At 38.0% G+C, this 17,692-nt stretch overlaps 2 protein-coding genes across 2 annotated transcripts in view; one reads left to right on the top strand and one right to left on the bottom strand.

Annotated features, from left to right (window-relative positions):
- The window catches only part of LOC126373120 (UDP-glucosyltransferase 2), a 59,848-nt gene that overhangs the window by 15,971 nt on the left and 26,185 nt on the right, over window positions 1-17,692 (bottom strand). The gene's annotated exons all lie outside the window — the stretch shown is intronic.
- Window positions 13-12,799, top strand: LOC126373147 (lipase 3-like). Its single transcript, XM_050019171.1, has 7 exons — window positions 13-147; window positions 5,043-5,241; window positions 5,992-6,132; window positions 7,382-7,614; window positions 9,057-9,236; window positions 10,611-11,014; window positions 12,458-12,799. Exons 1-7 carry the CDS (start codon window positions 58-60, stop codon window positions 12,597-12,599), a joined length of 1,389 nt encoding a protein of 462 aa, XP_049875128.1. The 5' UTR covers window positions 13-57; the 3' UTR covers window positions 12,600-12,799.

The raw sequence follows: 17,692 nt of genomic DNA, 5'->3' as shown, positions 1-17,692 counted from the left end.
TAAATACTGGCGCCGATCACATGTGGACAGCTCTGCACCAATAGATATTGCAAGACAATGTTGTGGTTGGTGAGTGTGCTGTGTGCTGCCGCGGTCGCTGCGGCTCCTAGGGACGATGGCGGTGCTGATCGGATTATTTTTGATACAGTAAGTCTCAACTTACCGGGGTTCGGGTTTCGGGTTCGGTCCTGGTTTAGAATCCCGGTGGGGAGATATCACAAAAATCACTTTGTGATCCCTAGTTTGGTTAGGACATTACAGGCTGATCACCTGATTGTCCAAAAAGTAAGATGATCCGTGCTTCGGAAGGCACGTTAAGCCGTTGGTCCTGGTTACTACTTACTGATGTAAGTAGGTAGTCGTTACATGAGCCACGTCAGGGGCCTTTGGCGGCTCAATAGTAACCCTGACACCATGGTTGATGAGGTTGGTACTCCACCTCGCAACCCACACGATAGAAGAAGAACTTAATATTACTTTCTCTCTGGTTACTTCTTTACTCAAAAATATCTTTATTGATTAGGTTACATAGATCCGCTTTGAATCGTCATTTTTTTTTTGTCGAATGTCTCATCCACCTTTTTAGGCGGCTACTGCAGCTTCTCACACTAGCTGAGGAAAAAATATTTAATACAATTACAGTCTCCCTATCCATCCATAGGGAAGGCCCGTGCCCCAGCAGTGGGGACGTTAATGGGCTGATGATGATGATGACAATTACAGTAAGTAATTTGGCTTGCTACCAACCAAGCCATTTCAACCTTAGACGAAAGAATAAAATATTTTGGTTTTGCTGGCATCTCAGAGATATCAGTAATAATAAAGATGTGGTGAATCATAGTTCAGTTAGATTCCTGGTACCGGACTTGCACCAATGAGTTAAGTATTAATTTATTGTTCACTATCATAATTGACTATCGACCCGTTTTTTTGAAAAATAACATTCGGATATGATTGTGTTCAACAAAACCTCGATTTAATTTTAATTAATATTTAATTTTCCACCAACACGTACTGGAACAGTGAGTATGTTCCATATCCCATCCGCTTGATTGAGGGGAGGCCTGTGCCCAGAAGTGGGACGTATATAGGCTGTTTACGTTTTCATGTAATATTTCATTACAGGTAAAAATTGAAACCGTATATTTTTACCTGAATTGAAACACCAGTGTTTATTGCGAAGTTTTGTTAACGAAAAACACATCTGAATGTGATTTTTCGAAAAGCCGCTTAGATACTTCACTACATATAAGGCCATAAATTAATTAATTTAATAATTACTAAGTAAATAGAGCGACGATATATGGACGGCCATACGGCTCACCATCCACGTTGGGCTATCATACATATATCATACATCACGCTCGGTGAGACGTGGGTACTGAGCCTCTCATGTGGTGGAAGTTTTGCCTACTTCCAGAGCCTAATGACGTGTGGCATCTTGCTGTGGGACCCGCATGCTGCAGATGTCAACAGCACTTTTGTTCTACAAAAGCGAGCCATTCAGGCATTTACAGACCCAAGACGTCACTTCGAAATAACTTTAAACAACCAAATTAGTATTTTAACTTTGGCGTCACTATAGATAGATAGATAAAATACTTTATTGAGCACAATGGACACAAAATACAGAGATAAGGACAACATACAGAAAAGCACAATAGGCGGCCTTATTGCGGCACTATGTTAAAGAAGATATGGGATTATTTGGAAAAATAGTGATCGGCACATTGTTAATACCCGGAATAAGCATTAACTTGCCTTACATGTGAGTCGACTGCATAATATAATCACTAAATCTTTTAAAGGGCAATGCACACGTTTTTAAAATAATATTCCCATTGACATTCAGAATTTACCTTTGAACAGTTATAAGACAGTAATTAAACAGAAACTTTATAAAAAAGATTATTGTAAGATTAGTGATTATCTAGAAGATATGAATGCATGGGATTAGCTGTCTGGGAACTGATATGGGTATCATTTAAGCTATCACCAATTTAATTAGTTTTGTGTTTCTTAAATAATAGGGTTTGTCCTCAAAATAGTAGATCTGTCACCAAAATGTAGTCACCAAACAATGCAAAATCAGTTCCACAATAAATCACCTAAAATCCTGAGATATAAGGTCTAGTACCAAATAAATGTTTTTGTATGTATTATAATAGGTGTGTCCTAATAAGTATTTAAACAAACTAATTTAAAGAGATTACCAATAAATCATATTATGTTACTAGAAAATTGCATTAAGTTCAAATAAAAAATTAGGGTTGTCATCATCGTTTCAACCAAAAGATTCTGCTACTTAACTAGACTCCCAAGGTTCTAAATTTCCACTGGTAGTATAAATTATATTTAGCAGAGTAGTAAATAAAACAATTAAAGTCAATATAATCAATATTTATTGTTTAAAATAATTACCACTGAACAATCAGCGCTGGTTTAAAATAGCTGGCTTATGGCACGCCGCCCGCGTCGCGCATCGTGTGATCGAACCTAGTTACCTACTACTGATCGTTGAGGCCGGATTAGTCAATTTTTAAAGCGCGCCAATTTGTCTCCGCCCCTTTGATCATTTTTTCATTAAAATTATAAATTGATGTATTAAATTGGTAACGAATATTATTAATTTAATATCTGAACGAAATAAAATGTTACTACTGTATTGGTGACAAAATATCAAATAAAAAGGAGTCGCAGTCAGGGATCGATAACACTGGACAACAAAATTGCAATTTTTGCCTGATGATTGACTTTTGATGCATTATGTTTGTTAATTTGATGTCGCTGATTCTAAATATACCCTCATTTTTTTTGTAACAGCTCTTGTTTACGATTTATAGCATACACTCAAAATTCGCTAAGTTTCAGTCTTAATTTGCACACAATAAAAAAAATATTAATATTTTAATACAATTTGAAATGGCATCATCAAGTCGAGTGTGTATAAATGATTCAAATCATTTTTGCTTTATTTGCGGAGAGTATATGTTTAAAGAATACCGTTTAAATGTGACAGCGTTCGTTAATGAGGCTTAGAAAAATTACTTTGGACACCCTATGAATTAAAAAAAAAGCCTTGGATTCCGCAAAAGGTATGTAAAACGTGCGTTGAGTTTATACGTTTGTGGACAAATAAGAAAAGAAACAGATTTAGGTACGAAAGTGCTATAATCTGGGACAAACCCGTAAACCACTTGGACGACTGCTATTTTTGTTTGGTGAACATAACTGGCATTAACCGAAAAAATCATAAAAAATGGGAATATCCATGTATTCGGACGGCGTGTAGACGTATCTTGAACCCTAAGATGCCACCTGAACCTCAAGCTGATGCTTCACCACAGGAGCCAATGGATTTTGAGGCGAAATCGAGTGCAGAGAAGATAAAACCAGGCAATTTTGATCGGTCTCAGATAAGATCATTAATAAATTACTCAAATTTTACGGATATTATGACAGAAAATGAGAAAAACGCATGAAATGAGTTTGATTGGGTTGTCCAAAATTTTTTAGGAAACAATAAAAGTTCAGATTACTCTCAACATATTGAACAATTAATGACTAACTTTCAAAGGCTTGGATGTAACATGAGCATCAAGTAACACTTTCTTCACAACCACCTGGACTATTTTCCTGCCAATCTTGGGGATCTAAGTGAAGAACAGGGCAAACGATTCCACCAGGACCTTTGTACAATGGAGGAACGCTATCAAGGCTACTGAAACGCGCACATGATGGCTGACTATTGTTGGAGCATCCAGAACGCATCTCTGGCTTCATCTTCAGCAAGGAAGTCCAAAAAATTAAAGTTTTTTCAAATTAATTACGAAATAAAGTAGGATCATCTTTAAAATATTGTGTTTTATTGTTAAAGGACCCATATGCCATATTTTTTTAACTAGAGCTGATAGAGAAATTTTAGTCACAGATTTTAAATTGTCTTTAAAAATTGACTTTATATCATGTATCGGAACCCAATCATCAGAAATGCTGTTGTGCAGTGTAATCGATTTATTTGGTGACAGATCTACCATTCTGAGCACAGAGTTATTATTTAAGTAACAAAACTGTTATTATAAGAACGAAGTTTATATTCATGTAATGCAATATAATTTTATTGGTTATCGATCTCTTATTTTACACATATATTAACATTAATTTGATAATTCATACCTGGGAACAATTTTTGTTTATCTGAGAACGAAAATATTTCGTGGCGATAGATCTATTTATTAGGTGATACATCTTGATGACAAATATAAATTTTGGTGATAGAAAATATAGTCCCCAACTGATATTAGGCAGGCAAATTACTAATTCTGTTATATTATAGTTAAAAAAAATATGTAGTAGTAGTACTTAGTTAGTTCTTTTGTAGCAACGAAACGGGCAAGCCCCATATTGTTGCCTAAAGTGTAGAGTTTTTGGACTTAGGGCGTGTAGAGTTAGAAGCTTGGCTCTTCTTGAGATCTGATAACTTTTGTCATTGCGATCGATATGAACTCGTCTTGGCATCATTTTACATGAAAATGTTTTTAAATTTCATAACAGTGTTTATAAAAAAAAAGAACATCTAGGGCCCTGTGCCGAGATTTTTTTGCAGCTTCTTTTCCCTTTGTCCGGCTAAGTAGTTAAGGCTCGTTACTACTTAAGGCCATCTGCGGCAAATCTACAATAAGTCACGTCAAAAAAAAACACAGGTTGTTAGAAGATGCAGTAGTTTTAGACGGATGAGACGTTCGTTATGTAAAAAATTATTTTTGAAATGAAAATATTGAAATGGCTTGGTTCGTAGCGAGCCAAATTACTGAAATTGTGTTAAATATTTTTTCTTAAGACCCTGTGTTTTCACGCATTATTCCTCGGCTAGTGTGAGAAGCTGCAGTAGCCGCCTAAAAAGGCGGATGAGACGTTCGGCAAAAAAAATGTAACTATGTTGCCTACTGAATGAAGAGATTTTTGAATTTGAAAGTACTTTTGACTACCACAATTTGGTAATAACTCGTGGGCTCATGTTATGTTTGTTATCCTTTCCCCAGCCAGAGGCGATATTAGCCAATGGATACCCTGTGGAGCTACACCACCCGGTGACAGAAGATGGTTACATTCTGGGCGTGCACAGGATCCCCCACGGCAGGGACCAGGCGCCGGCGGCCGATCGGCCTGTAGTCTACTTGATGCACGGCCTCTACAGCGTTGACTTCCAATTCGTCTCTATGGATCCAGAATTTAGCATGGGTATGATGATCTTACACTAAACCTTTTTTTTTATCTTGCGATCAGTCTCAATGGCTATAAACAGATGATTTAGGTTTATATGGCATGGAGGACGTTACTCCCAGCGAAGTCCTTTCTTTGAAGTAGTCATTCGGCCTGACTGTCCTTATCGAAAATGTCTCGAATTACACTAAACCTAATGAGTTATTTAAAGTGCCATAAAAGTCGCTTCTTAAACGGAAAGACTTTGCATCGATGAGTTGTTAAATCTTTTGTCTTAAGTGCCTCCGTGGTCCAGTGGTTTGAGCGTTGGGCTGACGATCCGCAGGTCCCGGGTTGAAATTCCGGTGGGGACATATCACAAAAATCACTTAGTGATCCCTAGTTAGACATTATATTATAGGCTGATCACCTGATTATCTAAAGCAAAATAATCCGTGCTTCGGAAGGCACGTTAAGTCATTGGGCCCGGTTACTACTTACTGAAGAGAGTAGTCGTTACATGAGTCATGTCAGGCGCCTTTGGCGGCTCAATAATAACCCTGACACCAGGGTTGATGAGGTTGGTAATCCACCTCACAATTCTCACTTACACTGATGACTCGATTATAAACGGCAATACGACGCACCAGTTATCACGTTGGTCGAATTAAAAGCTCGAAGAACCGTGGGTTTACTTCATCATGCGATGAAAGTACTTCGTGATGACCTGGTGTGCCTATGGTCTTCGTGAGCTTGGGTCATGTTATCACCACATTGTTTTATCTGTAGGTTACAATATGGCGGATGCTGGATTCGACGTTTGGATGGGTAATGCTCGCGGCAACAGGTACTCGCGTAACCACACCACGCTGGACCCCGACGGCGAGGCAGACCATATGCGCTTCTTCGATTTCAGTTGGGAAGAAGTCGGTAAGTACATTGATAAAAAATACTGATTCTGGTTCTAAAACTGTCGCATCGTAGGGCTATCACACACACAAATACACAAACACACATACACACACACACACACACACACACACACACACACACACATCTTATCTCATAAGTATTTATCTTTATTTAAACGTTGATTATTTTTGTTAAAAGAAATAAATATGTACTATTAAAGTTGTAATACCGATTAGGAAGAGCGGGGCTTCCTGACACAGGTCTTTAAATGAGGCTTACTAGGAAGTCCCAATAACGAGGTTATATATTGATGTACTATTTAAAGCAAATAAACTATTTTGATTTTGATTTGAAAACCCACTGCGGGGCAAAGACCTCTCTTTCCTCTTCCACTCCTTCCGATCTTGGGCTACTCTTTACCCAACCGTTTTAAATGGTTTATAATATCTTCACATACATAATATCACGCCTATTTCCCGTTGGGGTAGGCAGAGACCACGAAGTTCCACTTATTACGATCAATTATAATATAAAGTATAATAATAAAAAAGAAAAAAATATTATTAATTATATCATTATTAATAAAAAATATATATTCTTTTTATTATTATATGTTGTTTTTTTTTAGTATGAATGTTGGTACTGACGAAACATGTGGTGGATTTACGTTCTGTTTTTTTTATTATTACTTATTATTATTTTAGTAAATATACATGCAAGAATAATAATAATACATTATATTTAAAAAAGAGATTTTTTAATGTTTTTTTTTTTGAAGAATATTTTTAACAAAAGAAAACCTTTTCTAGATCTTTATCACTTACAAGGGTTATCTACTCTGGTGTTGTAATAAAATGATCAGTGGACTGTAAAAACTGGTAAATATTGATAACTTGGGAAATAAGAGAAAAGGGCGTTGTCAGCTGTTCCACCGAGCGTCGCAGTGCCCTCCTAGCGGCGCGCAGCTCGTTACTGTAGCATTGTAAAGGCGCGCAGGCGCGTTGCTACCCCTTATGCCGCTCGTAAGACCGGGTCGTTTCAAATGTCACGACCAAGGCCGGGTTTTCACTGACGCGGAGATAGGCGGATTTGACCAATCATAGCGTTCGAGAGAGCGAAAAACGAAGACGCTCTGTCACTCTCTCCCTCACGGTGATTGGTCGATTCCTGCACATCTCCCCTCCTCTCCGCACAGCTCCGCGTCAATGGAAACGCAGCCCAACCCGCTGCGCACGGTTCGCAATTCTAACCGGCTTTACATTTCTAGGTATGTACGACATCCCTGCTGCCATTGACTATATCCTCAACTACACTGGCAAAGACAAGCTTCACTACATCGGACACTCTCAAGGAGGCACCGTGTTCCTCGTGATGGGAGCCATGAGGCCCGAATACAACGCCAAGTTGGAAACAGTGCACCTGCTCGCTGGTGTCGGGTATCAGGAGTACTTCCCCAACACCATACTCCGGGCTGTAGCTACCTTCAGCGATATTATATACGTAAGTATCTAACGCAGTTGGCTCTATCATCTTCTTCTATCGTAAGTCATCGTAACTTCTGGTGTAAGGGTTATTATTGAGCCGCCAAAGGCCCATGACATGACTCATGTAACGACTACTTACTTACATCAGTAAGTAGTAACCTTATGATCATTTCGACTAAGATCCGTCTTGCTTTTTTGTAATTGTTTTAGTGGAAATTTGATATGATGTTGTTATCTTTTTTTTGTGTGTGACGTCGTTTTATAATAAACTTTTTCTATGCTATTCTATTCTCTTCTCTTCTCTTCTCTTCTCTTCTCTTCTCTTCTCTTCTCTTCTCTTCTCTTCTCTTCTCTTCTCTTCTCTTCTCTTCTCTTCTCTTCTCTTCTCTTCTCTTCTCTTCTCTTCTCTTCTCTTCTCTTCTCTTCTCTTCTCTTCTCTTCTCTTCTCTTCTCTTCTCTTCTCTTCTCTTCTCTTCTATTCTATTCTATTCTATTCTATTCTATTCTATTCTATTCTATTCTATTCTATTCTATTCTATTCTATTCTATTCTATTCTATTCTATTCTATTCTATTCTATTCTATTCTATTCTATTCTATTCTATTCTATTCTATTCTATTCTATTCTATTCTATTCTATTCTATTCTATTCTATTCTATTCTATTCTATTCTATTCTATTCTATTCTATTCTATTCTATTCTATTCTATTCTATTCTATTCTATTCTATTCTATTCTATTCTATTCTATTCTATTCTATTCTATTCTATTCTATTCTATTCTATTCTATTCTATTCTATTCTATTCTATTCTATTCTATTCTATTCTATTCTATTCTATTCTATTCTATTCTATTCTATTCTATTCTATTCTATTCTATTCTATTCTATTCTATTCTATTCTATTCTATTCTATTCTATTCTATTCTATTCTATTCTATTCTATTCTATTCTATTCTATTCTATTCTATTCTATTCTATTCTATTCTATTCTATTCTATTCTATTCTATTCTATTCTATTCTATTCTATTCTATTCTATTCTATTCTATTCTATTCTATTCTATTCTATTCTATTCTATTTCTATTCTATTCTAATCTAACCGGGATCAATGGCTTAACGTGCCTTCCGAAGCACGGATCATCTTACTTTTGGACAATCAGGTGATCAGCCTGTCCTAACCAAATAGGGATTACAAAGTAATTTTTGTGATTTGTCCCCACCGGGATTCGAACCTGGGACCTCCGGATCGTGAGCACAACGCTCAACCATTGGACCACGGAGGCCGCTCGCCATCTATCATGGTCGAGCCAACTGTGTTAGTGAAAACTGCACTTAAGATAAATTAAAAACTCTTTGGTGCACATCCGGTACCGGGGTACGAACCGGAAGCAAGCCATTGTACCACAGGACCAAAGAGAAGTTTTAGGACAAAAAGTAATTATTTCCTTTTTTACCAGAACATAGCTCTGTCTCAAGGCTTGATCGAGATGTACCCGGCCAGGATACTGGAAGTGATCATCGGTATTATCGTTGGCGGCGGGAGCACCACCAGAGACGACCTGTGCTTTGGAGATCCGAAGCATTCAGCCCTGTGCCAACTTATCGGCACGAAATATTTCATGCCGCCATATATTATGGTAAGTTTAAAAAAAACCTTATTTACCCTAGGCTTACAACCTACATTCACGAGAAATGTGTTTCGAAGGTAAGTATATGTGACTTAGCTGCAAGAGAAGTGTGTCAGGATTGAAGCTAGTTTTCAACTAGTCAAATCAGTTACTTTTTACTAAACGTCAAAACACAAAATTACCAAAAAAAGCACACTGTGACGTCACAGAAAAACGTGATAAAATGTCGGACTTATTACTTATTAAGTTTTGCTTGATTAAAATTCGTAAATAAGTTGAATAGAAAAAAGAAAATGGTTTTTCGTTAGTTTTAGATGTCTTTATTTAGTAATCAGAATTTCATCACTCATAAATCCATGTCCTAACCAAACTAGGGATCACAAAGTGATTTTTGTAATACGTGTACCCACCGGGATTCGAACCCGGGGCCTCCGGATCGTGAGCCCGACCCTGAATCACCAGTTTTCTGTTATTGCGCGCGATAGGTAGGTACATTATTTTATCTCTCTAGGATTGGAGTATAGAGCAACAGGGACCTCTGCAGGATGGACACATCTATGGGGTTTAAATGTTCCGTATAAAATGACTTTTACACTCTAAAGGTATTTTTGTAGGAGGATAAGTGTCATAGTTACTAGATAAATGATTAACTATTTTGTACATTATCTTAAGAATCAATAGGCAACTGGTAATTATGACTCGTGCTATTCTTTATGTATAATATTATCTACTTAAAGACGGCAATAAATAAATTCATAATCCTTTAATTACACCACGTATTAGTGCATACTTACAAACACAATAATAATGAAAATGTGATAAAGAAAACACTAGGTATTTTGATAAAACTTAGTTATGCAGGAAAATAGTAAATATTTGGAGCGTGGCGTGTAGTGGAAATCCATTTTCTACTTTACGGCCGCTATCTTGTATTTAAGACAATAAAACCTGGACTATAACCATCCCGCGGAGGCCCGGGTTGCTCTATGTAACCATCAGACGGTTGACGAAGCTATAGATACAGTGATTGGCAAGTTTCGAGGGTATAAATAAATCCGCAAACATAATACTTGCTAACATTTTTGGCTTTATTGCCTCGGTGCTCCAGTTGAGCGTTGGGCTCACGATTTGGACGTCCCGGGTTCGAATCCCGGTGGGGATATGTCACAATAATCACTTTGCTGATATTGTGCGAACGGAAGATGATCCGTGCTTTGGAAGGTACGTTAGCCGCCAAAGACCCCTGACATGACTCATGTGACGAAGCACGGATCGTCATACTTTCGGACAATCAGATGATCAGCCTGTTTCCTAACTAAACGGGCGAAGATGATAAATAAAGTTATAAGGTTAACGTTAATGCCTGCTTGTTTTAATTTGCAGAGAGACGACATCAACGCCACGAATATCGGCGACGTAATGGACATGTTCGCAGGGCTCGGAGGCGGGTCGTTGAAGCAAGTCGCACATTATGGCCAAAACATTAGAGACAAAATATTCAGAAGATTCCACTATGACAGTGAGCAGAACCTGGAGTTATACGGCACGCGACTACCGCCGGCATACGACCTGTCGCTTATCACATCTCGTGTCATAATGCATTATACCGTAAATGATGTTTTGCTCGATGAAAGGGATGTCTATGCTATGGCCGCGGACCTCCCCAATGCGCAGGTCAGGAGGGTGGCTCGAGAAGACTTTGGGCATGAAGAATTCGTCACCGCTGAAGACGCTAGAGAACTGGTCACCGACTATATTATAGACTACATTGCCAGGGCGCACAACCGGTGAGTATTTTGATACGTTTTTACAATAAAATATTTCTCTCTCTTTATTTAAGATCTGCGCTCTTGTCGGTGGAGTAATCGCCATTCCTCTCTTATCCCGCTAAAACCTTCACCTCCCGATACGACACGACCTGCACCTTCTCTTATCATTTGTTTCATAAATGTTCTCCTAGGTCTACCCCTTCCTCTCTTCCCTTCAATTTTTCCTTGTATGATATTTGTTATAAATGAATCGTGTCGTATCAGGTGGCCAATTTCCTCTCCGGTTCTCTATAGTCTACAATAAAATATTAGACAGTATTTTTAATTTGTCAGAAAATAAATTTAAAGCTCGTGTCAAGCTTTCTTTATGTAAAAAAGCTTATAATAAGATTAATGAATACCTAAATGATATATAGATGCCTGGTATTAAATCAATCAATCAATCAATCAATAATACTTTATTGCACAACGACATATACAAAGGACATAAACATACGAATAAAAACATAAGTACAATAGGCGGCCTTATTGCTAAATAGCAATGTAAAATAATAAGTGTTAAATGTTTTTAGTTATCAAATAACTTGTAATGTATATCTACATTGATTTAAAAGATGTGTGGCTGTTGCAGTTTTTTGTCATTTCTTCTCCTCAGCCATAACACCTTGCGAAATGACGTAGATTCAAAAATGTTAAATTGACCTTCAACAAGTTTATCTATGATAATTACGCTTATTAAATGATTCTGATATAAATAACATACCTACATAGTACAAACATAAACATAGCCTATATATGTCCCACTTCGCGCCACACTTTCGCTACTCAAATTCAAAAATATCTTTATTCAGTAGGTAACATAGTTATACTTTGAATCTTCAAGTTTTACATAACGAACGTCTCATCCGCCTACAACTACTGCAGCTTCTCACAACCTGTTGTAGCCGTCAGAACTTGTACTTCCGCTTTCATCAAAATCATCAAACATGGTCGGCTGATTAGAGTAATCTAAATAATATCATCATCATCAGCCGTATGACGCCCACTGCTGGGCATAGGCCTCCCCCAAGGATCTCCAATATAAATAATATATAAGTAGGTAATTATTACACATTAATTAAGATTAGTGAGTGATGATATATTATTAAATTAATTATGACAATACCGCGTGACTTACAGCCTAGTGTCGTAGAGCCATGTCAGGGGCCTTTGGCGGCTCCCTCGACCCCTCGAACCTAGGGTGGTATTAATAAACTAATCTTAACTTCGAGACTGCCCTCAAGATCATATCAATGTGACAGTTCTTATATAAAAACATTCTCAGCTGAGATTAGTTTATTAATACCATTATTAGTATTAATGTGTAGTGTCTGTGTAAAACGAGGTTGTTTGTATGAAGTGTACGGGGTGTGATGCTAGGTTATGATGTGATAATCACAAAACAATGATGCTTATTTCCAGTGAGCTGGATGAGGAAGATGGGGATGCGGCAGTCACTGACGCCCCCATACCCACCACCACCCCGGACTCCGCTACCGACCTGACATTCAACGTATTCCTGAAATTGTATCTCTTACTATGTACTATTTATTATGTGATTTAGATATAATATACAACATTACTAGTAAACCTATATAATTATATTGCTGTGTATACATTGTAAATTATGTAAATATAAATTAAACAAATGTAAATAATATATTTAGATGTATTTTCACTTTTAAAGAATATTACTTTCTTTATATAAATATATTATACTTATTCGCAACTATTTATTTTGCGACGGAATTGTAAATAATATTATCTTTGATTTTTCTTTATTCCCCTTTCCTGTGTCGAATCAATAGACGACGGAGACTGTTTATGTATGAAGGTAGATCTTCGAATACCGGTGCTCAATCTCATTACCCTTACCGCCAAAATATCCTTTAAATATTTGGTCTCTTTGGACCAGTCTCTGTGGACAAATCGTATACCGGCTTGCTTCGCAAACGGAGTACGGGGGCTTGCACCAGTAAGCTATTAAATTTTCACTAACACCGTTGGCTCGACTATCATAGACTAGTTCAATAGAAAGCTCGGTGATGTGTGGGTACTTAGTTCATCGAGCGATGGCTGTACCTCTGACTATCCCATTGGGATATAGTCGTGGGCTTATGATATGTATCTTTTTGCAAATATCCAGTTAGAACTTATGATGTGATTTCTACAATGTCCCCATCGGGAATCGAACCTGGCTCTCCGGATCGGGAGCCCAATTCTCTAACCACTAGACCACGGAGGCTGTTAGACCACTGACTTGCACATCTAACTCATTTTAAAAACTTGATAAATGTTAACTTAATAAATATTTACTCAACATTTCCGATCAGTAAATTGACCAGAATACTCTAGACGTAGATATTTCTATAATCAGAGGTGTTGTAAGCAGGTAAAATGACCAGGTGTTACGACACGAGCGCTCGTGCGGGCTACACTGACAAGTTTAGTTCGCCACCTTCAATATTCCTTCAATTTTTAAAACAAGGACTGTAGTAAGTGGTATTCCGTGGTTTCTGCCTATCTTAACGGGAAATATGATATAATAATATTATGTATATGAGAAAGAGAGTAGAATGGAAAGTAAGATTGATAAAAAGTAAGAGAGAATACTATGGAAGGATAATTAATGGAGATTTGGTTGTATATGGTATGTCTTTAGCACATTAGAATGGTTAATGAATGGGACAGAAGGAAGTTTTAAGAAAAAAGATGTCTAAGTATGGGTGGATGATTGTAGTGCGAACGGAAATTGTCAAGGTGCATTTTTGTAAAAGGAGAAAATAAATAAAAGGAATGAAGAACAATTAGATATCCCTTTTAATTCTATACCCCACATCTCTATGCATGTACTTACTCTAAAACTTGATGCTCACAGAGCCAAGATATCGGCACTAGCGATTTGTTTTGATGTTGCTTATGCTTGCCTCAGGCGACATTAAATTTTGTACCGAATGCCCTCAGCGCTCCCCATTTGTTCGGCCAAGTAGTTAATGCCATCTGCCGCAAATTTACAATAAGTAAATATATATTATGTATAAAAATAATCGATGACCACATGCACCTCTGTGCATGATACCTAAGCTCCTTTCATGCGTTGACACGATCTGAACTGGGACCTTTGCAACTTTAGACAATAGAAACCAGCTTTTCATTTGTCACTGGTTACTCAAAAGGTTTGACGTTAATTACGCGTGCGCGCGCACGTAGGGGGCTATTGGCCAGAGTAACATCATCACATAAAAGCACTTTGTGATGATTCATGATTTATTTCTTTGACGGCCTCTGTGGTTGAGCGTTAGGCTCACGATCCGGAGGCCCCGGGTTCGAATCCCGGTGGGGAAATATCACAAAAATTGCTTTCTTATCCCTAGTTTGGTTAGGACATTACAGGCTGATCACCTGATTGTCCGAAAGTAAGATGATCCGTGCTTCGGAAGGCACGTTAAGCCGTTGGTCCCGGTTACTACTTACTGAGTCGGTTGATCCGTTCTTCGGTGGCCTAGTTAGGCAATCGGTCCGCTGCTATTTACTTAAGTAGAGCCAAGTCATATTAGAGCCTATCATAACATCGACCTGGGATAGACATTTAGGAGTCGCCGTCGCCGGAAACGGCTTGGATGAGGATGATGATGATGATGACTTAAGTAAGTATGTCGTTACATGAGCCTTGTCAGGGTTACACTGCAGTTGTTTGGGAGTCGCTCTTAATGATACGGCCGGCTTTACCCACCTTAGCACCTTTTTCTTTCTTGTCTAATCTTTTAAAATGTTTCGTGTATGCAATAAATAATTTTTGATTTGGTTGGATTTGATTTGGAACTCGCAGTGGAGCAACCACTGCGGGGAGACCTGCGCACAGCAGTGGAGCGTATGCTGTTTGTTCACTATTTTGGTTTCTAAAAGAATGTTCTAATTCAGCGGGGCGTTATAAACAAAAAGTCACTTTTATTATCACTTGTTATTTATTTATATTATGATAGAAAATAGTCACAAACACAATACACGTATTGACGCTGCGGAGGTTGGGCGAACAGAGAGAGAATGAAGAAAATAATGAATTTAGTATGAATCCTGTGAATGAATACTAAACTTTTCTCGCCGCCCCTAAAAAGGTGAAAAACTATTTTAAGTTTATACAAAAAGAAATTTTTGACTTTAGGAGTCCTGTTTTTTATTTAAGTAGCAAATAGAACCAACCTTAATATGTAGACCATTATTATCACAAGATTAAGATATCCTAATATCATTAATTAGAAGAATAGATCCTTAAGTATTAAATGAATGGTTCCTGTTTGATTAAAATATTTTTTCCTGTAAGTAATATCTTGTGAATGTGTGTGCCGTGAAGTGTTACCTATTATTATTATTTATTATTAACTAGTATACATAAACAATCTCAAACCGGACAAGTTAATTTAACTAGCTCAAATTACAAGCAAGTCGTTACGAGAATCTTTGCTTCCGCAATTACATAACCTTACAGTTAAATTTTCTAACTGGCCGATTATGAACATGCATCAACTATTTACTAGCGAAAATTAACTATTAACGGAACGCACGAGCCGTTCGTGCGCCCACGCCCCTAAAAGGAGTGGACAGAGCCACAATACAATGACCCTTTATTGCACAGAAACACAAGGAAAATAACAATTACAAATATGACAAAAGAAGTATAATAGGCGGCCTTATTGCTAAAAAAGCATTTGCGGAAAAATAAAAAAGGAAATCTGGAATAAATCGCATCAAAAAAAAATCTCTTTTGTATACCATTGTCTCTCATTCCATAAGTATAAACCTAACGACCTTCTTGGTCCAGTAGTTGAGCGTTAAATTGGGCTCACGATCCAGAGGTCCCGGGTTCAAATCCCGGTGGGGACATATCCCAAAAATAACTTTGTGATCCCTAGTTTATACTTCTTCTATCGTGTGTGTTGATAGGTGGATGACCAACCTCATCAACCCTGGCGTCAGGGTTATTACTGAGCCGCCATAGTCCCCTGACATGACTCATGTAACGACTACTAACTTACATGAGTAAGTAATAACCGGTACAAACGGATTAACGTGCCTTCCGAAGCACGGATTATTGTACTTTTTGGACAATCAGGTGATCAGCATGTAATGTGTTAACCAAACTAGGGATTACGCAGTGATTTGTCCCCACCGGGTCGAGCCCGAGACCTCCGAATGGTGAGCATAATGCTCTGCCACTAGACCATGGACGCCGTTACTTCAATAGAAGCTAAGTATAGACCATGAGTCCTGTCTTCACATAGGTATAATTCCTCACAGTCGCGTGTGGCGCAGAACTCCTAATACGTGTGGTCGTAATCGACATCCTTATCTGTTCCACACTCTGCTATTGTAATGCTAATCATTACAATCTATTTACAAACAAACATTCCTTGAAATGTTTCTACTTTGAAATAACATAATAACATTGCAGGTGTACACTGTACAGTTCTTTGTGCATAGATAGATTGAAATAGTTGACCTACAATGTGTCACTATATCGTCGCTGAAAAAGCGAAATTAAGAGAAAAAGCCGTGTAAAATAGTTATTTTTCACAACTTTTTACCCATTTATTCAATATCGACGACTTCTACGTAAATTACCTACATTGTATTTTTTTTTCTACATCTAGCAGTATATGATTATCATAACATGGGATATTGTAGCGCTTACGTAATTTTGCCTTTCCAGTGACGATTATGTATTTATATGCCTAACATTTTCTTTTTATACCACAATACTGGACTGGGAATGGATGACCATATTAATCTAGCTATAGTGGCGGCCAATCAGCTCGCGATAACAAACATTTTAGAACCCCGATACCGACCCCACCGGCGTGGTCGACTATTTCCCTCATTCAGCGCTTATCGCTATCAACCCACTAGGGTCGATTCATTCTTTCAAATGCAATCCTCTTAGACGCCCTGAGCCGTTCGCGCTCAACTGGACATCCTGAGAGCCGCGGGTGAGAGCCCTCAGCACTCCCCATTTGTCCGGCCAAGTAATTAATACCATCTGCGGCAAATCTTTTTTTTTTATTAAAATGGGTTTGCTCTTGACCCCATTCTTCCACGAGGTAAAGAAAGGGTGGAGCGAGCGTTACCCAAGGAAGATGATAAAGGTCAAAAATATCTAAGTCACGTCAAAAAAAGGACTGGAAATGAATAGCATAGTACATTATGGTTCCCTAAGGCTGCCTGGCTTAAATTGCCATCTACCTATCATGCTTGTATTATATCATATTTGTATTTTTTTTTTATTCGTCTGTACATGTCCTGAGTTTATATTTTTGTGCAATAAAGAATTATTATACACTGTTTTAAGTTAGGTAGGTGAGGTAGGTGTTGTAAAAAGCTTAAAACGGCCTAACGTGGTGACAAAACGGGAGGACACAGTGAGTGCGGTTTGTCGTAGTGAGTTTGGCGCGAGTTCAGATGGTTCCCCGAACATTCCGATATCAAATACTTAAACAAGCGGCAAAGAAAGAGGGTAGACAGATATGTCTGCCTGTAGAAAATTATGGATCTGCCTACTCCACTCCAATCTCATCAGTCATCCCGTGATCATGGCACTTGCAACAGTGTCGAAATATCGGGAGTCGCATATCCCTACTTTAAACGCGGTAAGAACCCGTTATT

The sequence above is a fragment of the Pectinophora gossypiella genome, chromosome 15, assembly GCF_024362695.1.
Source record: "Pectinophora gossypiella chromosome 15, ilPecGoss1.1, whole genome shotgun sequence".
NCBI lineage: Eukaryota > Metazoa > Arthropoda > Insecta > Lepidoptera > Gelechiidae > Pectinophora > Pectinophora gossypiella.
Note: the sequence above shows the minus strand (reverse complement) of the source record. Positions and strands in the feature narration are given on the sequence as shown.

Bases quoted from the DNA above. Each gene is read 5' to 3' on its own strand.
- LOC126373147 (XM_050019171.1), top strand. From the start codon at position 58: ATGTTGTGGTTGGTGAGTGTGCTGTGTGCTGCCGCGGTCGCTGCGGCT. The intron at 6,133-7,381 runs GTAAGTACATTG...TTACATTTCTAG, and splicing joins TTTCAGTTGGGAAGAAGTCG to GTATGTACGACATCCCTGCT. The intron at 7,615-9,056 runs GTAAGTATCTAA...CTTTTTTACCAG, and splicing joins CCTTCAGCGATATTATATAC to AACATAGCTCTGTCTCAAGG.